The sequence below is a fragment of the Copadichromis virginalis genome, linkage group LG20, assembly GCF_057382275.1.
Source record: "Copadichromis virginalis isolate Kocher_CV1m ecotype Utaka linkage group LG20, C_Virginalis_male_GT1.1, whole genome shotgun sequence".
Classification (NCBI taxonomy): domain Eukaryota; kingdom Metazoa; phylum Chordata; class Actinopteri; order Cichliformes; family Cichlidae; genus Copadichromis; species Copadichromis virginalis.
Genome location: NC_140637.1, coordinates 17575225 through 17602445, shown reverse-complemented (window position 1 = coordinate 17602445; position 27221 = coordinate 17575225). Strand labels below are relative to the sequence as shown.

At 40.9% G+C, this 27221-nt stretch overlaps 1 protein-coding gene across 2 annotated transcripts; it reads left to right on the top strand.

The window, feature by feature from the left end:
• The first annotated feature begins 194 nt into the window (after nt 1-194).
• cacna1fa (calcium channel, voltage-dependent, L type, alpha 1F subunit a) lies at nt 195-26621 on the top strand. 2 transcript variants are annotated; one of them, XM_085445021.1, is made up of 45 exons: nt 195-775; nt 3921-4060; nt 4158-4303; nt 4618-4770; nt 4854-5050; nt 5160-5263; nt 5413-5555; nt 5643-5711; nt 5796-5862; nt 5964-5990; nt 6683-6843; nt 6958-7183; nt 7282-7489; nt 7621-7741; nt 7857-7929; nt 10386-10449; nt 10535-10592; nt 10675-10771; nt 10870-10999; nt 11108-11167; nt 11293-11399; nt 11560-11647; nt 12922-13029; nt 13141-13193; nt 13283-13429; nt 14723-14924; nt 15013-15171; nt 15262-15372; nt 15474-15557; nt 16311-16331; nt 17041-17175; nt 17275-17340; nt 17523-17614; nt 18463-18622; nt 21789-21916; nt 22025-22121; nt 22210-22312; nt 22433-22534; nt 22718-22842; nt 23341-23672; nt 23777-23917; nt 24136-24527; nt 24835-24947; nt 25092-25424; nt 25836-26621. In XM_085445021.1, the coding sequence occupies exons 1-45, from the start codon at nt 305-307 to the stop codon at nt 26040-26042; spliced, it is 6321 nt and encodes a 2106-aa protein (XP_085301147.1). In that variant the 5' UTR covers nt 195-304; the 3' UTR covers nt 26043-26621. The 2 variants fall into 2 exon arrangements, with proteins under 2 accessions (XP_085301147.1, XP_085301148.1); XM_085445022.1 differs by having other exon boundaries at nt 670-775; nt 5799-5862.
• The last annotated feature ends 600 nt before the right edge of the window (nt 26622-27221 follow it).

The following is a 27221-nucleotide window of genomic DNA, read 5'->3' as shown; positions in this document are numbered from 1 at the left end:
AGATAATAAAATCTGAGCTCACATAAGCAATGCTAGAGTAACATGACTTGAAACTGTGTGCAAATGCACACTGGAACTGGACAAAACATTGTTTAACTTGCTTTTTTTTTTTTTAAATTTTTTTTTTTACACTGAATCTATTCCCCAAAATAAAAGAAACAATTACCTTGCATGTATATATCCTTACTTACAATAAAACAACTCAACCCATGCCCAACAGAGCTAACATTCACTGTGTGTGAAAATGCGCATTTTCACCCTGCCTTTTTAATCTTTATGTATATATTGACTTATTTATTTTCAGATGCCCTCCCTGGGGGCGATGCAGGCAAATCAGACACCCTCGGGTCAACTGGCTCGGTCAGGAAAAGAGGAGGGGGCGCCAAGAAGGCGATGCAGGCAAACAAGTCTGCCCTCAGGGCCCCCCGAGCTCTTTGCTGCCTCACCCTTAGCAACCCCATCCGGATGGCTGCACTGGCCCTGGTGGAGTGGAAATATCCTTTTCTCTGAGAGAGTTGCTGTGTTTGTCTCTGCACATGTACTGTGTTTTGGTTTGTGTATGTTTAATCCTGCATATGATGCACATTCATTAATAATCATTTGTTTCATCTATTTTTCCTGGAGAGATACATTCACAAGGCCCGCTCTTGCCTTAACTAGAGTCTGCAAGCCCTTTGACATTTTCATTCTTCTTGCCATTTTTGCCAACTGTGTGGCCATGGGTGTCACCAAGCCGTTTCCAGATGATGATTCCAACCCTACCAACCACAAACTAGTAAGTGTTCAGTGAACAAATATAAAATAATTTAACAAAGCCACCAAAAATATACAGGTTGGGCCATTTATATGGATACACTGTAATAAAATGGGAATGGTTGGATACTGGATGCCTGTGTTGGCATTTCTCCTGCGGTGTTGCTATCAGTGTGTGAAGAGCAGGAGAAGAGGGTTCCATTGACAATCCAACACAATGGGCAGCACATTGAACACATTTTATGAGTGGTCAGAAACTTGTAAATAACTCATGAAAGAATAAAGTTACATTGAAACCAAGCACACCATTGGTTTTCTTGTGACATTACCAATAAGTTTGATGTGTCACATGGCCCTCTTCCTATTGAAAAAACAAAAGTTGTATCCAAGATGGCCGACTTCTAAATGGCCACCATGGTCACCACCCATCTTGAGGAGTTTGCCCCCTCACATATACTAATGTGCCACAAACAGGACTTTAATATCACCAACCATTCCCATGTTATTACGGTGTATCCATATAAATGGCCCACCCTGTACATTATATGCCAGATCACAGATGATAGTGTGGGTCAAAGATATGTTTTTGGACACATGGATATGATCGCGGATACAAGTGGCAGAAATGAGCTTCCTCCGAAGGGTGGCTGGCCTCTCCCTTAGAGATAGACATCGAAAGGAGCCAGTTGAGGTGGTTCGGGCATCTGAAAAGGATGCCCCCTGGGCGCCTCCTGGGTGAGGTGTTCCAGGCATGTCCCACCGGGAGGAGGCCCCGGGGCAGACCCAGGACACGCTGGAGAGATTATATCTCTCGGCTGGCCTGGGAACGCCTTGGATAAGCTGGAGGAGGTGGCTGGGGAGAGGGAGGTCTGGGCCTCTTTGCTTAGGCTGCTGCCCCCGCGACCCGGCCTCGGATAAAGCGGATGAAGATGGATGGATGGATGGATGGATGGATATGAATAAAACAGCTTGATAGTGAATAACTTACTGAACACCTTCTGTATGTGATACAAACTGGCACACTTTTTTATTTAGTTGTTTTGATGGCATCTCTAATCTAGAAACATTAAGGTAAAAGCCAGTGATGAAGAGGCTGGACCAGCTCGCTGTCTAAAGGGTCCAAGTCTCTACTCCTGAAGGTCATTATTATCCCAGTAGGAATTGCTAGAAACTTGTTTAAACCCAGATTGGGCCGGTATGCCCAGCTCTAACTGCTTTTGTCCAAATGCCTACCCTGTTACCTAACCAAATAATCCTGCTCGTCAAACACAGACACCAGCCACTCTGGTTCACAGCATTTCCCACACGCTGACACTTGTTGAGTTGCTAGGTTTTTACTTTAGTGGCCAGGAAAACAGGTCCCCGAGGACATATTAGTTTTGTGGGCAACTGGTGAGAGCCTTTAAAGAGATGTAGCCATGCAGAAGTCTAAAACCTTACTATTAAATGAAGACTCCAACAAGTGCACAATTTAGACTTAGTCTGCAGAGAAAGTATTTATTTAGACATTTAAGCAGGGGCAAGGCATGCAAGAGGAATGGTAGACAATGCATAGCTCGTTATTTAACCTCTGTGTGGAGGACTATACTTCAGGCATCCTGACTCCTGCAAAGGGAAACCCAACTTAGTGTAGAAAGGAGAAGGTCTGTAACACTACACAGAAGGGAAGGAAGGAAAGTGAATTTACATCTTTAACAGTGCCTCACCTTTACTTCTTAATTTGCAGGATACATGACAGATTTATTCATTTTTGAGACACATCTGTGGATACTTGGCAGTGGTGTCAGAAAGTCAAATAGACGAAGAGATCATATCGTTGGAGGACGTGTGAAGAGGAAAAAATGTTTGATGAAAGATCTTACATGGAGGAAGTCTTGTTATCTATAAACGTCAAAGAGACGCTGGTGCTTTGATCATATAGAGCTGCCTTCATCAGACTTCAGAAAGGAGGCTTGAGCCTTGGAAATATAACAAGGTTAACACTTTGTATTGTCATGTGATGACATTTCTGATCTTCTTTTACAATTTTTATGCTTTTCTGTTCCTGGTTTCTACAGCTTTACTCTCAGTAAGAAGATTTCCCTTTGCCTTCCTGGAATCATTTTCATTGTTGGATCGAATATAAGTGACTGATTCCATTCATTCATCCATATTGGTGGTAGTGCAGTGAGCGTGACCATTATCTATCTGAGACACACATGCCTGATATGTATTATCAGTCATCATTTTATTAGTTCAGTCAGTATGTCTGGTGTTCTGGTGGATGGTGATGCGTTAGCGTGGAAAAAGTTGTGCCACAACCTCATTGGCGTGACATCTATCTGGGATCATGACTTACCTAAACACCAACCATCTGCCTCTTCTTTCCTTCCAGCACTCTGTTTTTTTTTCTGATCTCTTTTTCCAGTGAATAAAATGTCATATTGTTGTCACATTGTAAGCAAGTTCTATTAATCATGAAAGATTCCTATGACTAAATAATAACTTAATACATTTATAAAATAAGTCATGCAATAATTTTGCTTTGTTTGACCTAATCCTGACATTGTTTGCAGAGAGATAACAGCTGATTCGGTATTTGAGTTTGAGCTCAGACCCGTTTAGTCAAATGTGTAGTGGACACACAGTCGCAGCAGGATAGACGATAGTAGATCTCTTTGTTAGATTTCACAGAGCGGACAGTTGAAGATATTCTTCATTGGAGACTTTAACTATATCCGTTATCATCATAACTTTTGGATCAGATTTTGGGGGAGGTTACAGATTTTCCAAGCTCCATCTTCTTAGATTAAAGCACTTCGTTCCTGGATTATAGTGTCAGCATGAGGTAAAGTCCCAGTGACAGTGACACTGATTAGAAGCTTTAAGCTGAAGGTTACAGAAAAGGGATCTGTTGGCAGACTTATGCGTGTGTTAGACAGTGGGTTAAGAGGTTAGAAAGCCAACAGTATCAGCTCTTAATGACTGCACAGGTTGTTTTTTGCATTAGGCAGGAGTAAAAACCAGTTGCAATGTGTGATAAAAAGAAATAACAGCCTCTAAATGTCAGCCCTAACAATAACTTGACATTTTCTTTAGTTTTCGTCCATTTTTTTCACATTCCGTCTGTAAACGGTCTTTCCAATTTTACTTAACCATCCCCGTGTTACCTTTTCTTTTGTTCTCAGGAACAAGTTGAGTACGTCTTTCTCGTCATCTTCACCATTGAGACCTTCACTAAAATCCTTGCCTACGGCTTAGTCATGCACCCGAGCGCCTACATACGCAGCGGATGGAACTTTCTTGATTTCATTATCGTCATTGTTGGGTATTTTGTGTACTTTATAAAGTCACATTTTGCATCCACGAATGTTGTATTGTTAGTACGAAAAGTCAAATGCAGCGGCTATTTTCTGACTCTGCAGGTTGTTCAGTGTGATGGCAGAAGCAATGACAGATCACAAGCCCGGTGAGGGCCATCATGCTGCAGGAAAACCTGGAGGCCTGGATGTCAAAGCTCTCCGAGCGTTCAGAGTGTTACGACCACTTCGACTTGTGTCTGGAGTGCCAAGTGCGTCAACTACAATTAGTTTTGTTGGGATATTAGTATGAAGTGAAGGTTTGCACTGAGGGGGGGAAAAGACAAAGCAGATTATTTATTTTTAGTATTATTATTATTATTTATTATTTTCAACATTTTGTTCTTTTTAGATATATTTTAATTGTATTCTTAACTTTTTTTTGTTTTATTGTTCACATCTATACAAATTCTTCATCAAAGCAAAAATTCATTTTAATCTTAAAAGGTCAAATTTAATTTTGTTATTTAAACTTCCTCCTCTTTTTCTGCCTTTTTGTGGTTAACGTTGGTGTTTGTCTTGTCAGGTTTACAAATTGTGTTGAACTCCATCATGAAAGCCATGGTGCCCCTGCTCCACATTGGTATGCTGGTCATGTTTGTCATCATAATCTACGCCATCATCGGCTTAGAGCTTTTCATTGGGAGGATGCACAAGACGTGCTACCTCATGAGCACAGGTCTGTGTCATTCTGTGGAGTTTCCATATGTCATTTATTTCTAGACTCAAAGCCTTTTGGTCTCTTGCTGTTTCCTGTTCCAGGTCTGATGGTGGAGGATGATCCAACACCTTGTGCGTTTGCTGGGAACGGCCGCTTCTGTGTCACTAATGGGACTGAGTGCAGGGGCAAGTGGGAGGGCCCCAACGGAGGGATCACAAACTTTGACAATATCTTCTTTGCCATGCTGACAGTTTTCCAGTGCATCACTATGGAGGGTTGGACAGATGTACTCTACTGGGTACACATACATATTGCTAGATCACAGTTTTCAAGCTCCATTTTTTCTTTTGTTTTCTTTTGTTGATTGACAATACTTATCAATTCTTTATGCCTTTGTCTCTGTGCAGATGAATGATGCTATTGGCTATGAGATCCCATGGATTTACTTTGTTTCTCTGGTCATCTTTGGATCATTTTTCATTATCAACCTTGTATTGGGTGTGTTGAGCGGGTGGGTAGTCCCTGCACTGCAGGTTTCAACTTCCTTTGCGTGAATTGTGCAATGAGAAACAAAGGCGATACTTTAAAACGAATCTACCGCATATGTCCCTAATGGTTTTCCTGTTGTTATTAAGCTTGTACTTGTATTTATGAGCACAGAGAGTTCTCTAAAGAAAGAGAGAAGGCCGTCGCTCGTGGTGAACTGCAGAAGGCGCAGGAGAGCAAGCAGATGGAGGAGGACATGATAGGATACATGGATTGGCTCATAGAGGCCGAGGATGTGGACGAAGAAGGAAACAAACGTTAGTTAGGAGAACATTTACATTCAAATATAAACTCTCAAATCCTTACATTTGTACATACTAATCTGCCTCTATGTGTCTTTGAAGGTGCTGCAATTGCAAAGAAAAAGATGATGAAGAAGTTTGGCTGGTATAAGCACAGTGAGGATGGAGGAGGTATGATAGCTGCTGCTTGTTGCTGTTATTATTTTTCATTTTACGTGATAATCTCTAACAGCCAGTATGTGTGTGTGCATTCAGCAGAGTCAGACTCTGATGATGATATAGCATACCTGGATGATGATAGTGGCTTCTGTGCGTCTCTCATGTAAGGAAACAAAAAGGTCAACGTTGTTTTAAATCATTTTTTCTGTGGAGGAGATGGTGTCATTTTATTAATGTTCCTCTCTTGTTTGATTTCTTTCACAGGGCAAAGATGATGGCCAATAGTTTCTGGTAAGAATAAGAGAAGACGTACTACGCTACAAGAAGATATATTTCTCACTGAATTATCCATAACTTTAGGCTCAGTGGGTTTAAATAAATGATGCATTTTTTCACACCTGAAACAAAGAGGACTTTCTTTTCAAGTTAATGGTAAAATAATTATGAAAAATAAATATGATATCATGATTTTATCACAGCTCAGGCAGGCACAAGCGGTTTTCCTGCTTGCACGCTAAATGCTAAACACAAATTTTGGCTAAATGAGAGCTGGTAACATAAAGTACTAACACAAATTGGAAATAAAGAAAACTCAAACCATAAATTAATTTATGGGTGCAGTCTACAAAAACTATAAATCTTTGAATTAAGGCGTTTTCAGTCCCATTATGACAGGTGTATAAAATCAATCAACTAATGATGCAGTGTGCCTTTACAAACTTACTGAAAAATTGATCATTTTAAAGAGCTCACTGAATTTGAGCCCACGCTCAAACTATAGAAGGATGACACCAATGAAACAAATCAGCTTGCGAAATTTCTTCCCTCCTAAATATTCTGTAAGTGGTTAGAACTTGTAGACCAGAGTGGGATCACTCAGTACTGAGGCCAGTGGTGGGATTGTGCTATGTCATATTAATATTTTTTGACTGTACATGTCTAGTATGCGTGCAGTAAAGATGTTCATTCTACACTTTCTTTAGTGACCAGCTGTGCCAGCTGAATCACACTCTCAGGAAGAACTGCCGCGTTGCAGTAAAGACCACTAACTTCTACTGGTTGGTGCTTCTGTTGGTGTTTCTCAACACTGTGGCCAGCGCTTCAGAGCATTACGGGCAGCCGAAATGGCTCACAGAAATGCAAGGTAATAAATAGCCCCGCCCATTTTTATTCTAACCTGTGATCCCAACCATCTCTATGCTTTGATTCTGAATGAGTCAGTGATATAAGAACAAATGTTACTTTTTTTGTCCCTCAGAGCGAGCCAATAAGATCCTGCTGCTGCTCTTCACTCTGGAGATGTTGATGAAGATGTACGCCTTTGGTCTGCAGATCTACTTTATGGCGCTGTTCAATCGCTTTGATTGCTTTGTTGTGTGTGGCGGTATTCTCGAGACACTCCTCGTAGAATTCGAAGTCATCCCGCCCATTGGCATATCGGTGCTACGCTGCATCCGACTGCTCCGGATATTTAAGATGACTCGGTAATTAGTGATTAAACCTTACGTGAGAAGGGAACTACAAATTTCCATGCCCTATCTGCCCATCCTGATGTGTGGTCATGATGTCCTGTCATTTTTAGGCACTGGGCTGCCTTGTCTGATCTGGTCACTTCACTGCTCAACTCTATGAAAGCTATCTGCTCCCTTCTGCTTCTGCTCTTCCTCTTCCTCATCATCTTCGCCCTGCTGGGTATGCAGTTGTTTGGAGGCAAATTCAACTTTGATGATACTCAGATGAAAAGAAGCACCTTTGACTCATTCCCTCAGGCGCTGCTCACATGTTTCCAGGTGATTTACATCTCCAAACATCTCTCTCTTATGCTCACTGCTTAGCATTTCTGTTTATGGTATTGATTAGATCTCCTTCCCTCTGTCTGTTGAATTCCTTCTTGTTCATCTCGGATGGACTTTTGTTATAGATCCTCACTGGAGAGGACTGGAACGCTGTGATGTACGATGGCATTATGGCATACGGAGGGCCAATATTCCCTAACATGGTGGTGTGCATTTACTTTGTCATCCTCTTTGTCTGTGGTAACTGTATCCTTTTCAACAAATGATTATCAGCAATGATATCAGCTAGAACAGTCTAAATATTAAATTTGGTCTTTCATTTCAAAAGGAATAAACAGCAATTCCTTAATTTTGTGATCAGACATCCTGCTTAATGTCTTCTTGGCTATCGCTGTGGACAACTTGGCAGGAGGTGGTGGGAAGAAAAATGTCGAGTAAGTTTGATATATAGACTGCAGATGGATGTACAGTGGGGCAAAAAAGTATTTAGTCAGCCACCGATTGTGCAAGTTCCCCCACTTAAAATGATGACAGAGGTCAGTAATTTGCACCAGAGGTACACTTCAACTGTGAGAGACAGTATGTGAAAAAAAAATCCATGAATCCACATGGTAGGATTTGTAAAGAATTTATTCGTAAATCAGGGTGGAAAATAAGTATTTGGTCAATAACAAAAATACAACTCAATACTTTGTAACATAACCTTTGTTGGCAATAACAGAGGTCAAACGTTTACTATAGGTCTTTACCAGGTTTGCACACACAGTAGCTGGTATTTTGGCCCATTCCTCCATGCAGATCTTCTCGAGAGCAGTGATGTTTTGGGGCTGTCGCCGAGCAACATGGACTTTCAACTCCCGCCACAGATTTTCTATGGGGTTGAGGTCTGGAGACTGGCTAGGCCACTCCAGGACTTTCAAATGCTTCTTACGGAGCCACCCCTTTGTTGCCCGGGCGGTGTGTTTTGGATCATTGTCATATTGGAAGACCCAGCCTCGTTTCATCTTCAAAGTTCTCACTGATGGAAGGCGGTTTTGGCTCAAAATCTCACGATACATGGCCCCATTCATTCTGTCCTTAACACGGATCAGTCGTTCTGTCCCCTTGGCAGAAAAACAGCCCCATAGCATGATGTTTCCACCCCCATGCTTCACAGTAGGTATGGTGTTCTTGGGATGCAACTCAGTATTCTTCTTCCTCCAAACACGACGAGTTGAGTTTATACCAAAAAGTTCTACTTTGGTTTCATCTGACCACATGACATTCTCCCAATCCTCTGCTGTATCATCCATGTGCTCTCTGGCAAACTTCAGACGGGCCTGGACATGCACTGGCTGCAGCAGCGGAACACGTCTGGCACTGCGGGATTTGATTCCCTGCCGTTGTAGTGTGTTACTGATGGTGACCTTTGTTACTTTGGCCCCAGCTCTCTGCAGGTCATTCACCAGGTCCCCCCGTGTGGTTCTGGGATCTTTGCTCACCGTTCTCATGATCATTTTGACCCCACGGGATGAGATCTTGCGTGGAGCCCCAGATCGAGGGAGACTATCAGTGGTCTTGTATGTCTTCAATTTTCTGATGATTGCTCCCACAGTTGATTTTTTCACACCAAGCTGCTTGCCTATTGTAGATTCACTCTTCCCAGTCTGGTGCAGGTCTACAATACTTTTCCTGGTGTCCTTCGAAAGCTCTTTGGTCTTGGCCATGGCGGAGTTTGGAGTCTGACTGTTTGAGGCTGTGGACAGGTGTCTTTTATACAGATGATGAGTTCAAACAGGTGCCATTCATACAGGTAACGAGTGGGGGACAGAAAAGCTTCTTACAGAAGACGTTACAGGTCTGTGAGAGCCAGAGATTTTCCTTGTTTGAGGTGACCAAATACTTATTTTCCACCCTAATTTACGAATAAATTCTTTACAAATCCTACCATGTGGATTCATGGATTTTTTTTTTCACATTCTAGCTCTCACAGTTGAAGTGTACCTCTGGTGCAAATTACTGACCTCTGTCATCATTTTAAGTGGGGGAACTTGCACAATCGGTGGCTGACTAAATACTTTTTTGCCCCACTGTAGCTACAGTCACCCAAATTTGTGAACTCAGCATTATGTCCCTCTCTGGGACTATATACACAAATATTTCACAGCTCTTCCCTACTCCTTCCATAGCAATTAAGAGGATAAGTAGCAACAAGTTAATCAGATGGAACTGATTCAAGAAACTCAGCATCAGCGAATCTCATCACCTCTTTAAAAAAGCTTAGTAGTTTGGTCTGGAGCAGGGGCAGGGAACTCCAGGCCTCAAGAGCCGGTGTCCTGCAGGGTTTAGATGTGTCCTTGATCCAACACAGCTGATTTAAATGGCTAAATTACCTCCTCAACATTTTTTGGAGTTCTCCAGAGGCCTGGTAATGAACTAATCATTTGAGTCAGGTGTGGTGACCCAGGGTGATATCTGAAACCTGCAGGACACCGGCTCTCGAGGACTAAAGCTCCCTACCCCTGGTCTGGAGCGTTCAGATCTGCGTTAATACATACAGAAAGCTGTGAGAAAGCTTCTTCTCTCTAAAAACAACATGGCAGCATGGCTTAGATTTGCATCTGAGCAAATCCCATGACTTTGGGAACAATACCCTTTAAACAGACATGACCAAAGTGTAGATGTTTGGTCATAATGCATTTTTGTATCATTATCACATACCATCCCCCATCCCAGTTTTTGTCCCTCCCACACCGAGTTTAGGTCAGCTGTGTAGGTTGCAGCTTGGTTCGATATGCTTAAGGAAACGGCGACACGTTCTTTTAATTTCTGCTGCATTTACGCGTCAGTGTATTCAATATAAAATGTTATTTGAAGCATAACAGTAGTGTATGAACATTTATTTATTCAGAGAGAAAAAGGAAGATGAAGAAGAGTGGGATGAAGATGAAGAGAAAGAGGATGAAGATGCAGGGGCAAGGAACTTTGAAATCTTTTTATATATTATATTGAATGTTTATAGAAAGCGAAGTAACCGCTGATATTTTGTCTCGGGAGCAGAACGAAGATGACGACTGGCAGGAAAATGAGGAGCTGAGAGTCATCGAAGGCCTGGAGGGTGAGTTTGATCGACATTACACCCAACAGAGAGATATTAACTATCTTGACCAACAGTGATTATAAGTGTGTCTTTATTGTAGGAGTGGCTCCTCTGAAGCCCGATTTCTCCGGACCCAAAGAAAAGATTGTACCAATACCCGATGGAAGCTCCTTCTTCATTCTCGGAAAGAAAAACTGGTAATTTTAAATAATCATGAACCCGAGATATGATTGAAGGGATACAATCTAATACCAGTGCAGTGCACGTGATTTCCTTCCCATTTTCCATTCTTCAGTTTACGAGTCGCCTGCCACAACCTCATCCATCACCCCTACTTCACCAACTTCATCCTCATCTTCATCATCCTCAGTAGTATTTCACTGGCTGCTGAGGATCCCATTAAATCCCACTCATTCAGGAACACTGTAAGGCCAAGCTTCACTCGCTTTTCCTGTCATATTCCCTACATGTTTACTGACTCATAATATTATCTTCATTAGACTGAGAACTGATTTAGCTTCTGTCTTCCTCAGGTGCTGGGATATGCTGATTATGTATTCACTTCAGTTTTCACTGTGGAGATCGTACTTAAGGTAACAGCTGCAGTGGCTGTAAAGAACCAAATCTAATAGAAAATTATGCACTAGTAAACCTCAGAAGTACATGGCAGTGCAATGAGTTTCTGACTTTGTTTCTTCACCCTCTCACTCATGTTTAGATGACTGTTTATGGAGCTTTTCTGCACACTGGCTCCTTCTGTAGAAATGCCTTCAACCTTCTTGACCTGCTGGTTGTCAGTGTGTCACTCACATCCTTCTTTCTGCAGTGAGTAGATGCACGTGAAACGCAAGCTGTGGTTCTTCTGTTGGGTTCTGGCAGAAAGATCAGGAGCAGTTGTAGCAAAGAGAAGAGATTTGAGGATAACTTTTTTTAATTTATGAGCTCAAACTTTTCTTTTCTAATCTCTTTTCCTTGTTTCTTCCAGCTCAAGTGCCATCTCTGTGGTGAAGATTCTCCGAGTGCTTCGAGTGCTCAGGCCTCTTCGAGCCATTAACAGAGCCAAGGGATTAAAGGTAAACAGCTATATTCTATCTAGTTTTATTCCTATATTCATTTAAGCATTATTTCAGACAGCGCACCAAGTAAAGCTTGGTCTCCAAGCTGATAACAGCTGCCTACCTACATTGGCTGATGGCTCAGCTGATACCCTTCTATGTATCCAATTAGCAAATCTCATAAAGGGTGCACCGTTCAGCCTGCTGCATCTGCAAGCCGCTTGCACCTCAGCTCCTCCTTTTCATGTCATGTCACACTTAATCAGTGTCATGTAAACTCGCTGATCACTTAACACAAATATCTAATCAGCCATTCACATGGCAAACACTAATTTAGGAGTGTAGACATGGTGAAGAGAAAATGCCAAAGTTCCAACTAAGCATCAGAAGAAGAAAGGAAATTGAATTTACTTTGAACATGACATGATTGTTGGTGTTAGACAGGCTGGTCTGAGTATTTCAGAAGGTGCTCATAGACTGGGATTCATCTCTGGGGTTCAGTGAGGATGGTCCAAAATACGGGGCCAGTGAGTTCTTTGGCTGAAAATGTCTTGTTGATGTCAGAGGTCAGAGGAGAATGGCCAGACAGCTTCCAGCTAATAGGAAGACAACAGGAAATTCAAATAGCCACTTGTTACAAACAAGGTATGCAGAAGATCATGTCAGCACATCAAGCCTTGAAGCAGATGGGCTACAGCAGCAGAGCTACCACTCCTGCCAGCTAAGAACAGGAAACTGAGATTATAGTTCACACAAACTCATCGAAAATGGATAACAGAAGATTGTAAGATTGTGACTTTTGAGTGGTGGGGTCAGAATTAGGTGTAAACAACATGAAAGCATAGATCCATTGTCTCTTGTGTCAACGGTTCAGGCTGCTGGTGGTGATGTATAGGTGTGGGGGATCTTCTTTTTGGTCCCTTTGTAGCAACTGAGGATCCTTTAAACGCCACAGCCTACCAGCATTTTGTTTCTGATCATGTCCATCCCTTTATGACCACAGTGTGGTCTTCTGTCTTCTAGTGGCTAATTCGAGCAGGATAACACACCATGTCACAAAGCTCGAATTGCCAAGCTGGTTTCTTGAGCGTGCCAATGAGTTCACTGAACTCAAATGGCCTCCACAGTCAACAGCTCTCAGTCTAACAGAGCACCTTTGGATGTGCAGCTGACAAATCTGCAGCAACTGTGACAATATTGTTGTTTGTACTGTACAATTTATTCAGTGTACATACAAAAGTGTAACATGGTGCCTTTTAGTCACATCGTTTTTGCTGTTTATATGTTCACAGAATGTGGTGCAGTGCGTGTTTGTGGCGATCCGCACCATCGGTAACATCTTAATTGTCACAACCCTCCTCCAGTTCATGTTTGCGTGTATTGGAGTGCAGCTTTTCAAGGTTCATGTTCACACTTTCAGCATGATAAGATTTTAACACCCTCAGCAGATATATAGAGTGTGTCGAGTGAGTGTTTGTAACAGTGTAACTTCTCTGTGTTTGCTGTTATAGGGCAGATTCTACAGCTGCACTGACGAAGCCAGACACACTCCAGATGAGTGCAAGTCAGTGGGTTTTTTTTCACACGACATAAAGCTCTTGACAATTTCTTATCACGCTGTTTATTAAAAGATGTGCATGCATCTAATTTTAGAGGCACATTTGTGGTGTATAAGGATGGAGATATGAATCACCCCATGGTCAGGGAACGCATCTGGGAGAACAGCGATTTCAACTTTGATAATGTGCTAATGGGAATGTTGGCTTTATTCACTGTGTCAACATTTGAAGGTTGGCCGCAGTGAGTATTAATTCTACATTTTAAGTCCATTACCTCTCTAAACTATCTGTGTCATTCCTTGGGAGCTTCAGTTTATTTCTTAGAAGCTTATTGAACAACTTACCATTTTGTTATTTTCTTTATTTTGGAAAATATTGCTAAAACAGGAAGTAACAGAGCAGTTGTAGGGACTATTTTTAGCTGAAGATTAAGTGAAAACGGCCTTCAGAGCACTACAGTCGTGGCTTAAAGTTTTATCAGTGGCACAAATGTTTATGTTTCATACACTTTGCTGCTTCACTTTTTGTTTAGATTATTTTTAGAATCGGAATAAGAATATTTTATTAACCCCAGAGAGAATTATATGGTCACAGCTGCTCCAAGACATGTTTCCATGAAACAGTGAAGAACCATCATGACATCAAGACTTTTATTGGTCAATAAATTAAAGCCATGCAAAGACTCAATATTTAGACTAATCAAAATCCAGTTCTGCCTTAAAAGTGCTCAAAATTGATCATAGTTTTTGGGGTTCTGTTTGTCTCTCTGCTTTTTAAGCACTGCCCATACTTAACATGTACTCAAAGACCAGCTTTTAATGATCCAGAAGCAGTTTGGTGACAATCTGTTAAATTTCCAGCATGATATAGCACTTTTCACAAGGCAAAAATGAGACGTAAGAGGCTCAAAGATCATTAAATTAAAATGTCCATATCTTAATCACATCAAACATCTGTGCTCAACAATAAAAAATAATCAAAGTTAAAATAGGAAAGTATATGAAACACAAAATGTGTCGCTGCCAAAAACTTGTCATTGTGACTGTAGACCTGATTTCATTGTTCTCTAAATATATCCATCCAAATATTCACCAAGCAATTATTTGTTTCATAAATTGTTTACACATCACACAAATAATGATGAATATAGAATTTGAATTGACATTTTATGATTGCGTGGCTATGCCAAAGCTTGAACTGCCCCATTTTAAGCAGACAACAGAAATACTGTGTTTCTTGTGTGTCTGAGGGCTACGCTACAACATCACTGGGACCGTTGTTTTACAGCCTGCCTTATGAGATTATTCTTTATTACTTATGTAAAGATATTGCTACTGAAATGACATGCTCTTTTGTGACGGCACAGAGAGGAAATACATACATGAAACTATATCACCTTTTCATGGCTTTTTTAATGGAATTTCCAAATAATAACATAAGTTTAGGAATCTTATATCAATGATTAAATGACTCAATGTATCAGGAATCCTGTGTGTCACTTGCTTTGTCTCTTTTATTTTATTTTTGCCTAAAGGCTTCTGTACCGGGCCGTCGATGCCAACGCCATAAATCGAGGCCCCGTTTACAACTACAGAGTAGAAATCTCCATCTTTTTCATCATCTACATCATCATCATCGCCTTCTTCATGATGAACATATTTGTGGGTTTTGTCATCATTACATTTCGAGAGCAAGGAGAGGCTGAGTTCAAAAACTGCGAACTCAATAAAAATCAGGTTAGTTATCATTAAAAACTGTAGTTTTGACTTCAGTGTAATAGCATTCTTTCAGACGCAATCATTTCTATCCTCTCCCTCCTCACAGCGTCAGTGCGTGTATTATGCATTGAAAGCTCAACCAATTAAGATTTACATTCCCAAAAACCCATCCCAGCTCAAATTCTGGAAAATCATCAACTCCAGCCAGTTTGAGTACGTCATGTTTGTACTGATTCTGGGAAACACCCTTACTCTGGCTGTTCAGGTACAATGTCAGTCAGTTTTCACTCAGATAAAATACTAAAATATTGATTCAGGGCTGTGATGTGAATTTTTGTGTTGTTTTTCCTCTCAGCATTATGAGCAGTCAAAACTATTCACCTCCATTATGGACATCCTCAACATGATCTTCACTGTGGTTTTCACTATAGAGATGATTATCAAGCTAATGGCTCTGCGGGCACATGTAAGGTTTCACTCTTTTTCATCAGAAAATGATATTTGGCACAACTCCACTCACTGTCTGCTGTCTCGATGACTCTCACTTTGCTTGTTTAATCTCTGCAGCACTATTTCATCGATCCTTGGAATTCATTTGATGCACTTATCGTCGTGGGAAGTGTGTTGGACATTGCAGTCTCTGAATTCAGCGTAAGTTTGTTCACACAGCAACAAAATATCACCAGCTACCTTCCTTATCTACCCAAATATCTAATCAGCCAATCACACGCCAACAATTAGTCATGCAATAAGTGAGTCAAATTAGGCATTTCGAGATAGTCAAGATAACCTGTTGAAATTCAGAAAGAGCATCAGATTGGGGAAGAAAGGTGATTTAAATGACTTTGAACAAGGCATGGTTGTTGGTGGAGAACTGGGATTTCCCCACACAAACATCTCTAGGTTTACAGAGAATGATCTAAAACAGAAAAAATATCCAGTGAGCAATCGCTCACCTCAATTCGGGCGAGGTGAGCAGTTAACACACTGGGTGACGCCAGTCCCAGTATTTTCTGTGCAATTTTGATGAAACTTTCCTTTTAATATCCTGAAGATTTGCTGGTATTTATCTGCAGGAGCTAAAAGGGATCTCAGCAGCTTGGTGTCGGTTATTATGGTGCTATTATGTAGGAATACAATCAGAAGATAATTCAGATGCGAGAAGGAAAACTACTACTGCCATCAGGATTGTCAGCTGCACTTTTGTGAACAATAAACTAAACAAATGATTAAGAACTACACGATGAAAAATAATAAAATAAACCTTTCTACAATTTTTTGAGGAAGAAATTCTACATGGCTTGAAATATGTATTACTCTGAAAATGAAATCATTTGTGCTTTAATTTCTTTTCTCCTGCATGGTATCGCCTGCCTGTTGTTCACCACATGCAAAACGATGCAGGGCGGAGGCGGTCATGGTGAGGTAAGAGCTGAATTCTGAAGTACTCCCTTTAATTCTTCTGCAATACACTTTGGGTGGACAAAAGCTAATAACCTTGAGAAAAATAAGTGCAACTTGAACAACATGTCTCAGCTTTTCTACTCATAACTTAAACACTTCTGTGCTGCTCCTTGGCCGCATTTCTCTGTGATATCTCAGGGTTTGGGTAACGCCTTTGTCAGGAAGAAAGCCTTGAAACTCTTCTGGATTGGAGGAAATCAATAGTTTGAACATTCACCTTAAGGATTTCCAATCCAAATGGCTTGTGAAAAGTCCAAAAACGGTGCTCTTATCTTCAGTCTTTACACTTGACAAGCGCTTCAAGCAGGCCAGAATTAACCGTTTACATAAACCGTCCTGGCCTTCAGGACACGTTTCACACTCCTTTTTTTTTATTTTATTTTATTTTTTTTACCAAAAAAAGAAGATTTATTCATAACACACGGGAAAAGACCCAGGGAAAGAGTTAACGATAACAACAATAAAAAAAAAAAAAAAAAAAAAAACAAGACTAAGAAATATTAGACATCTAAGGTTCATATTTCATTGTGTGACAGTGCAAAATAAATTCTTTTCAATCAGATCCACAATGCAAAATTTTGATTTAAGCCACATTTCACACTCCTGATGACATATTTGCTTTTTCAGTCTCAGATATTTAACTATTTCTGTCTGCCGTTATTCTTTCTAGGGTCCCGGGAAAGGTGAAAGTGGAAAAGTGTCCATCACATTTTTCCGTCTTTTCCGAGTCTTGAGGTTGGTCAAACTCCTCAGTAAAGGAGAAGGCATTCGGACTCTTCTCTGGACTTTTGTCAAGTCCCTCCAGGTCAGTAGCAGCACAGAAATAACAAAAGGATTAAACAATTTCTTGTGACACCTGTAGACAACTTTTATGTAACTTTGCTCTCGACTTTTATCTGCTCAGGCTTTACCTTACGTTGGCCTCCTCATTGCCATGATCTTCTTTATCTATGCTGTGATCGGCATGCAGGTGAGTCTTTGTTATGAACGTAGGTTTAAATTTTGGCTGTTCCACTCATTGCAATTAATCAAACAGGTATCCGATGATAAACAAAACATTACCATTACATCATACGGGCTGCATCCCAGTTTATAAGTCTATAATAATAAAAAGTCTCTGGTTTTAATGACTGTTTTTTTTTTCTCTTGTAGATGTTTGGGAAGGTGGCTGTTGATGAGGACACACACATCAACAGAAACTGCAACTTCCAGACTTTCTTTATGGCTGTTCTGGTACTTTTTAGGTGAGTCTTTTTAGCCCCCAGGAAGGGGCAAAATTAAAGGGACAAAGCTGAATTGTTGAAAAATGAAGCTTTACTTCATCCAATGGCCACTGGAGGCCGGCTACCAGAGATATTAAATTAATGTTAATAGTTACAGCCTTGTAATGAAAACTGTTTTTGGCAATGAAACTAATGTCCTCCTTCATAAAGACTCTTAAGGGGGCCTCTTAAAAAGTGTTTTGTGTTAAGGCTTACCACCTTCAGTAACCACTGGATCGGTGGACTGAACCTCTCAGCACTGCTTGTTGTATAGGTGCCTTCTGGAGCACTTTAAATAAAAAATAAAAATGTGACACAATGTGTCTTACTTTATCTTTCTTTTTGACTTTAATGAGGATCATAATTTACATGATGAACATCCTGTTTTCTAACTAATACGGGGCAGTTTCTTTGTGCAACCAGAGGTATCGCTCCCTGCTGCTCATTAGCAAGAATGCACATTTAACGCACTTCAAAGACAACTTTACTTTTCAGACCTGAAAGCTGAGTCATCCGTATTTTATATCTTTGTTTTTGCAGACAAAACATAAATGCCGAAGCTTCAAAATGCACAGTCTAAGAAACAACTGGTGATGGCATGTAAGCTATGTCCATCGTTTATCTACAGTCCATGGCTTTCTTCTCTTCTGATAATACATTTCTTTATTATAGTCTTACTTAGAATCAGAAGTTACTGTGCTGCATTAACATGACTTTTTCCTCAAACAAAAAGTACTTCTAGTGTGAAACTTTCATGCATCTTTTCTAACATCTAGAAGGTCTAAAACAGTGTAAAGGAACAGTGATAATGCTGCTGTTTTTCCTTGTAGGTGTGCCACTGGAGAGCAGTGGCAAGAGATCATGTTGGCAGCTTTGCCTGGCAGACGCTGTGACCCAGAAGCTGACGTTGAACCTGGTGAAGAGTTCACCTGCGGTAGCAACTTGGCCTACCTTTACTTCATCAGCTTCTTCATGCTATGTGCTTACCTGGTAAGCAAAGCCACCGAAAATTAGGGATCATTTTTTAAAAATCCCTTCGTTCATCTTGTTTGTGGTAAAACATGTCCTTTCTTTTGATATAACTAAACACTCTACCTCTTGTCTCTAAAAGAAATGTAGGTATAATTAATTCTAACTCGTGTTTTATAGAATATCAGGTCAGGAGGAATCAAAGTTAGATGAAAGCAGACAGCATAGTATTACAGCTGCAGCATACTAGCAGGTTTAAAAGCTTACCCTGTCTTCTCCAATTCCCAGCTCATCAGACAACTCGCATCCACGGATTTTATTAATCCAGGCAGCACACTCAAACCACAAAATCCCGATTTAAAAGGGCACAAATATTTTGGTAACAGTACTTTGACCATAGTGCTATTTTAAAACATTAAATGTGTCGAAAGAAGGTGGCGTTTGCCCTAGAGAGCAGGCAGAGGAGGGTCCACGTAGGATCTCATACTCTATCAAGTTGCTGCGTTCCTGCAGTGGAAATGGTAAAAACCGCAGAAAATACAGCAGAGTATAATCTGTTCCAGATTACCTGCTTAGAATTATCAGCAGTATCATATATGATTCAGACAGGGGCAGGGAACTCCAGGCCTCGAGAGCCAGTGTCCTGCAGGTTTTAGATGTGTCCTTGATCCAACACAGTTGATTTAAAATGGCTAAATTACCTCCTCCACATGCCTTGACATTTTCCAGAGGTCTGGTAATGAACTAATCATTTGATTCAGGTGTGTTGACCCAGGATGATATCTAAAACCTGCAGGACACCGACTCTTGAGGCCTAGAGTTTCCTACCCCTGACCTAAAATATAACCCTAGTCCACCAGGAACTTTCACTGAAATGTTACAATATCAAAAGTAATCATCCAATACATAGACAATTTCAATCTTGCTATGGAACCCAATGTAATCCATGCAATTTATAATATTTACCTATGACAGACATTGGCCTTTAATCTCTTCCACTGTTCCATGGACAGTTTTCTCAGTTTAGGCCAGGGGTGTCCAACTCCAGGGCCCGTATCCCTAAAGATTCTGAGAATCCTCTCAGAGAGCTCCTAACTTAACCTAAAAATTCCTTGCCAGGAGTTTTAGCTTAGAAGTGATTCCAGAACATTTTCAGTGAACTCTGAGCAAGGAATGGATGGAAAATCCTATCTTAGTGAGGAGGTGTGGTTGACCCCGTTGCTAGGTATGAGTCATCATTTCAAAAGCCGTGATTGGTTGATCCTACAAGTTTGATGGAAATGAGCTTTTGGTGATAATGAGCAAAGGATGTACCCTCAAATCAATAAACATAATTATACACTCTAATCTTATGCTGACTGTAATTGTAAATAATATTTCACATTCAAGAAAATGATTCTTTAGGGATACAGGCCCAGGCCTCGAAGGCTGGTGTCCTGCAGGTTTTAGATCTCACCCTGGGTCAACACACCTGAATCAAATGATTATTTCATTACCAGGCCTCTGGAAAATGTCAAGGCATGTGGAGGAGGTAATTTAGCCATATTAATCAGCTGTGTTGGATCAAGGAAACATCTAAAACCTGCAGGACACTGGCCCTTGTGGCCTGGAGTTCCCCTGCCCCTGGTTTAGGCGGTTTGATTTCTAGCAGGGTTACAGTTTTTCCTGTTCATTTGTCCTTCTTTATGTTTTCTTCCTTTGTGGACAGCTGACAAAAATCAATCCGTATGTGGTTTTCGGCCTCTAGCAGAAACCCACAAAGACCCTCCTGGCAGCTAATGTAGATCAGGGCCCGTATCTTTGTGCAAAAAGTGGCTCCTAGCGGCCAAATTCTAAGAAAATTCTCAGAGTCATGACGTTTTCTTAGAATTTCCCCTAAAAGTGACACGACAATCCCAGTTAATATAAAAGCTATTCCTCAAGATTCCTAGCGCTTAAAAGGGCTCCTAAGGCGAGATCTGCTAAGAGCAGGGAAGAGGACTTTTAGTGGCTTAGGAGTTCCCCTAAGCAGCTGCACAAAATGGCCAACAGAAGAGGCAGGAGAGATGTCCTGCAAACACTGGATGACAGGGAATTATTGAGACGCTACAGATTGGATCGTGCAGGAATCATGTTTGTGGTGGATCTCCTTAGAGATGCAATTACTTCACCAACTCGACGCCACAACGCTATTACACCGGAGACGAAAGTAATCACAACCCTGAGGTATTTGGCAACCGGGAAAATGCAACAATGCAGCAGTGATGACTTGGGTCTGCAATCACAGACATTGCTAAAAGCTGAGCCGTGTTACCCTCGTTAAGACCACACTGGACTTGTAACGTTGTGATTTCTACTTCATTAAGGACAGCCCCTTGAGATAGGCCATCTTGTTTTCAACAGGGTCCATATGGGAGTGAAAGTACAAAATATGCCAGCTAGGATATTAATATGAGCAAATAAGACACAAATCATTATTTGAACAGGGTGTAATGAGTTTAAGTTTTCACATATTTTAGATTCTAATGTTAGGCTATAACCCCTACAGCTTACTATTCATTTTCCAGATATTTTCTTGAATGTGAAATATTATTTACAATTACAGTCAGCATAAGATTAGAGTATATAATATGTTTATTGATTTGAGGGTACATCCTTTGCTCATTATCACCAAAAGCTCATTTCCATCAAACTTGTAGGATCAACCAATCACGGCTTTTGAAATGATGACTCATACCTAGCAACGGGGTCAACCACACCTCCTCACTAAGATAGGATTTTCCATCCATTCCTTGCTCAGAGTTCACTGAAAATGTTCTGGAATCACTTCTAAGCTAAAACTCCTGGCAAGGAATTTTTAGGTTAAGTTAGGAGCTCTCTGAGAGGATTCTCAGAATCTTTAGGGATACGGGCCCAGGACCTCTGTGTGCTGTTGGGTTTTTTAATATGTTCACAGAACTGTAGTGGCCTGACTTGCCTGTTGTGACTTTATACAAAATTTAGAAGCAACAATAATTCAAAATGTAATCTCACTACTTTTATTTGCTAAATTTACTTAAAATGTTTCCTAAATTTTCTTTTATCATTTTTACACTATACTACCGGATTATATTATACTGGACTTTCTGGATCCCTATTCTAACTTTTTTCAATAATAGATTTATTTATGTAAAACACATGCTGTTATAGTCATATCTTTCTCTCTCAGATTATCAACTTGTTCATTGCTGTCATCATGGACAACTTTGAATATCTGACAAGAGACTGGACCGTACTCGGCACTCACCAACTGGACGAGTTTAAGAGAGTTTGGTCTGACTATGATCCAGAGGCCACGTGAGAATCTTTTTAGTATCATTCTCCACAACTTGTGCATTTTTTCTGTCCTTGCATACTTTGTCTTACATCTGTCTCACCAGCTCTGCGTCCATCTCTCTCCTACAGCGGTCGTATAAAACACATCGATGTCGTCACTATGCTGCGCAGGATTCAGCCGCCTCTTGGTTTCGGAAAATTATGTCCTCATCGTGTTGCTTGCAAAGTGAGCAAAAACACATTTGCTCCTGCGGATTTCATGAACAAACTAAAGACACGCATCTGACTCCTTCTGCCTCAACTTGTCTTTGCAGAGACTGGTTGCCATGAATGTTCCCCTGCATCCTGATGGCACAGTCACCTTCAACGCTACTCTGTTTGCTCTCGTGCGAACCTCACTGAAGATCAAGACTGAAGGTTTGACCTGCTGCATATAAACAAAAACACAGAAGCTCATTATTTGTGTATGAGATTACCTCACTCTTTTAATGATAGTGCTGTTTATATTAAAGGATCTGTTGTTTGTGTCCCACTCAGGTCCCATCGACCAGCAGAATGAAGAGCTGAAGGTGATTATCAAGAAGCTCTGGAAGCGCACTAAACCCAAACTCATTGATGAAGTCATTCCTCCCCCTAGAGGTATACCACAAAATTGCACTGCTTTCCAACATAATGAAAAGTAAAGAAAACCTAAAACACACTGAATATTAAATCAAGCCTCTTTTCTTTCATATTGTGTACCTGATGATGCCAAATATGTACATTTATTCATATAAGTCTTATAATCCAAAGTAATGTTTGTGTAACATTACCTTCTTTCAGGAGATGAGGTGACTTGTGGAAAGGTTTATGCCAGCTTCTTGATTCAAGACTACTTTAAAAAATTCCGGAAAAGAAAAGAAAGGGAGAGGAAATCCAAAAGGAAGGACAAAGCAGCTTCTCTACAGGTAACATAAACTATCCAACTCAAAGATCCCATGTTTGACACAACTTTGTCATTGACTCGATGCAAAATAAAATCATACGGTCATGTCTGTGTGTGAATGTGGACCCAAATGCTGACCTAAAAGAGGAGTAATAAACAAAACAAATCTTTATTTCAGTGAGGCAGAAGTCCAACAGGCAACTGACAGAAAATAAAAGGAAATAACCTAAATGCTCAAAGTAAAAGAATGAAAAAATGTAAAATACAAAAACTCATGCACATACATTTTAATTGCATCTTGAACCATGTTTGCTTTCCGAGTTAAAATCATCTTTTTCATGCGAGTCTTAAACTGAGATTTGAAAGGTTAAGTTCAACTTACGATCAAATATACTTTTTTATAATAAAAAATTAATAATTATAAAAATAAAAAATCTTTTCATCCATCTTCAGGTGCTTAACTTTGCATTAAACTCATTTTTGAATGTAGGCTGACTTCAGTTTATGGATATGTTTCTAGCAAGGGCTGTGGACACTGCAGGATCTGGCTCCAGAGATGCGTCTGGCAATGGCTTCTGATCTGGAGGACGAGGAAGGTGGAGGCGATGACATATTCGAGAGTGGGCCTGAAACGTCAGCAACCCCCACTCCCTCCAGCACACCGATGCCGCCTCTGGACACGCTGGTAGAGCAGACGACTTTGATCATGGAACCAGAGCCCAAGATCTCCAACGGAGGTGTGATCACGGAGCAGGTGACGGGCTTGAAGGAACACCAGAGGCCGGGATCAGAGCTGGCAGGTGTCAGCGTGGTAACAGAGCAGCCTGTGAGGTCAGAACACCTCCCAGTGAGGTACGTTACTGCGTCATACGTGAATTCTCACATTGGTACTCACACGTATTCCTTCTATTTTATACCAAGGAGTTTTCTAACTTACTTGTACTCTTAACAAACAGGGCGGACTCCATCAGTGAATCGCCTCTTCCTCCTCCACCTCCACCTGAGATTTTAGTTGAAGAAGTCAAAGCTACAGAGGAAGTATCCGAGCAGGTGTACTTGAGTGAAGGAGATGCTGCAAGTCTGGCATCAGTAGACCGGTAAGGAATAATCAAGAAGGTCAAGCGATAGATGTAGGTTTATTAGGTTATTCATTAAAAAAAAAATTTGGGAAATAGATGGATTAAAAAAACCAAACAACTGAAGACAAGATTGAACAGCCTAGCATTAAGACTGGAAACAAGACTGGGGTAGAGGATTCAACCCACCAGCACCTCTAGAGCTCACTAATTAGCACTTTTACTCTTTGGTCGTGCAGGTATATGTATCCAGAGGCTGTTTCCCCAGTACCAACTGATGCAGGCTACAATGGCCAGAGTCTGGAAAGAGGCAGCAGCCTTGGCGAAATACCGTATGACTCTAATGGTACCAGTGGCTTCGTCAGCAATGATTACACTGACATCAACATGAATGGAGGGAGTGCTGCCACGAGTCCCACTCCCTACACCACAAATGAATATAATGAGAATGGATATCCAAGATACAGTGAGAATGGAAACGGCATCATGACCGCCAACGGGAACGGAAGCACAATGAGCGGCGGCCATGAAAACGGCAGCAGCATTGATTACACTGGAAACGGCTACACTACCAATGAGAACAGCGGTGCCCAGTTTGTTAGGAGAAGGTTACTTCCTGCTATTCCAAAAGGTTTTCCTCCTTCTCTTCCATTCTTCAAAAGTACTGATAGACAGAGGTGGTTGTATATTTTTGGACGTTGCCAATCAGAAGAAATTTAAAATTCAAATATAATGATAATGTTTTTGGTGTTTAAATAATCTGTCAAGTGAATTTATCAAATATTACTCTTATTTTACTTTATACACTGAACTTTTCTGAGGGGTTTTATTGGGCATGTGAACTATAACTGATGCCTGCTAATACAAACTCTCTCCACACACGGTGCTAGTCTTGCACTCAGGTCATTTTTCTAATATCTTCCTGCTTTCTGTTTCAGGTCATAAACCCGCCTTTAATTTCCAGTGTCTGAGACCACAGAGCAGCGTAGATAACCTCCCCATCCCAGGAATCTATCAAGGCCACACATCTCCAACTAGATCACGTTTGCAGGTAAAACAGTGACACGCATACACACTCAGCCTGCTAGTTTTCCTACTCATTTCTAGCTTAAACTCATAATGATATGAATAAATGACAAGAGAGCAGCCTCTCTGATCTGGATTTACTGGCTCTACTTTTGCTCTCCTCTGTCAGAACCAGCACAGCCTGGAGTCCCGGCCCAGCAGTGTGTCCTCCATGTTGTCCACCTCCTGGGCGAACACGGCAGCAGCTGGTGCCACTCCTGTTCCAGGAATAATTGCCCCATCGGCACGCAAGGGCAAGCTCATCTACACTCCTATGATCTTGATGGATGAAGCCACAGGTAGCAGTCAACCGCTGTGGAATGACGGTTCTGCCAGCCTTCCTGCAGGAAGGCGCCCCGGCTGGAACCCCGGTCAAACCAGGACGTTCACCAGTGTAAGAATGCCACCCCCTGTGAACCAGGGCTTCATAAGCAAAGGCAGCGCGGACAGTCTGGTGGAGTCGGTAAGTAGTTTTTGAGATTTTCGTAAAGGTGAAACCTCCTACACCCACTATTATGTAGAACTTGGTGTATTTTAAATTCCCGTGACCCTTTGGAACTTGATTTAGTGAGACTTTAAGGCTGATATTCACCTGTTTTGACTGATTGGAACTTTTGAAACCTCATGGGGATATTCTTGCCCAGTAAAAAGGATGGCAAAACTGTTATCCATCATATTAAAAATCCTTTTAGGAACAGATCTAACCATGAACAGGATGAATGACTAAAGCAACTCTTTGCACTATCGCCTCCCTGAAATGTAATCCTGCTCATTTATTTGAATATTTGCTCAACTTTAGATTGGACGTGAGCAGCTGACAGCACGAACCTGTCTTAAATGATTGCTTCTATACTCTTTCTGTCACCAACCACAGATCTTGATCTCTGAGGGTCTCGGTGTCTATGCAAGGGACCCGAAGTTTGTGAACTTTGCTAAGCGGGAGATTGCTGAAGCTTGCCGCATGAGCCTGGATGAAATGGAGAGCGCAGCTGCTGACTTGATAGTGCGTGGAGCCACTCAGTCGATTTCTCGATTTGAGGAAGAGCTGGCTGATGAAATGAACTGTGTGATTTCTTACTGAGATCAGCTGAACTGTAAGAGAAATGTGTGAGAAACTGAGATGTGAAGTTTGTTTTTTCTTAAAAAAAAAAAAAGGGAGAAGAAAATCTTGTGTGTTTGAATCTCTTTTGAAAACAAAAAGAAACATCCCACATATGAGATTTCTATCATGTTGGGTATGATGTGCTTTTGTTTGTGAATGCCAAAAACACACTTTGATTTTAAGTGTACGTGTCAATTTGTGACAAAAATTTTGATTGCAGCAGAAGAGTCAGCAGGACGCAAGTTCATTTTCTGCATTGTGCTCTCGTTTTGTACCCTACTTGAACTGTGGTCACCTTATACACGTGTGTTCAGCTACAATCAGGGAAACTAGACTCTGAAATAAGAATGTTTTAAATCTACACATGTAGATCAAATACTTTTCTTTACTCTTGATACAACTGAGTAAGACTGTGAGTTTCCAACAGCATTAGCTTCTTTAGATAAATATTTAAATATAATGAATATCCTCTAAGATGCACAATGCAAACTTGTGGCAGAAATGTCCAAATTGTGTTTTGGATTCATTGTGACTGAACGGTTGCGTGGCTATCCACTGTGCACAAATAAAATAAAATGTTTTCTCAAACATTCGTTAATTTTTGTTTTGCAGATGGGATATCGTTCCAAACGTTGCACACGGTCTCAAAGGCTCTTTGTATTTGTTTAAAAGCACATACTGAAAACCCACAACAAAATTAAAGCAGCGAATTATATAATCAGACATTAATGGACCGGCAGATGGGTAACATCTGGGTTTCACTTCCCCTTTTAAAGAAAAGAAACATGCAAAGCTATGAGCCATGGATGCTTGTTATTCGGTGCTATTGTAGTAGCACATCAAGTATCTGTGTAAAATCCATTTTGTGTTAAGTAGAAAGCTTTTACTTTGGTTTGTTTAGGTACAGCTTTACCGTTTTACATTTCCTTTTTCTGTCTGTGCTCTTGATCAGAGCCTGCGCTACTGTTTTATTCAGGTTAGCTGCTAGTATTTGGAAAGGGACGGGAAATAAAAATATATAGATTGGATTACGAAAAAAGCAAAACCCTGAGAGAGTCTATGTCACAGAGAGTCACAGTGTCTATGAAATACACAGAGAGTGAAAGCAAGGAGAAGACAGGAGCTTGGCATGTCATGGGAGGGTGTTTTTTGTATCCA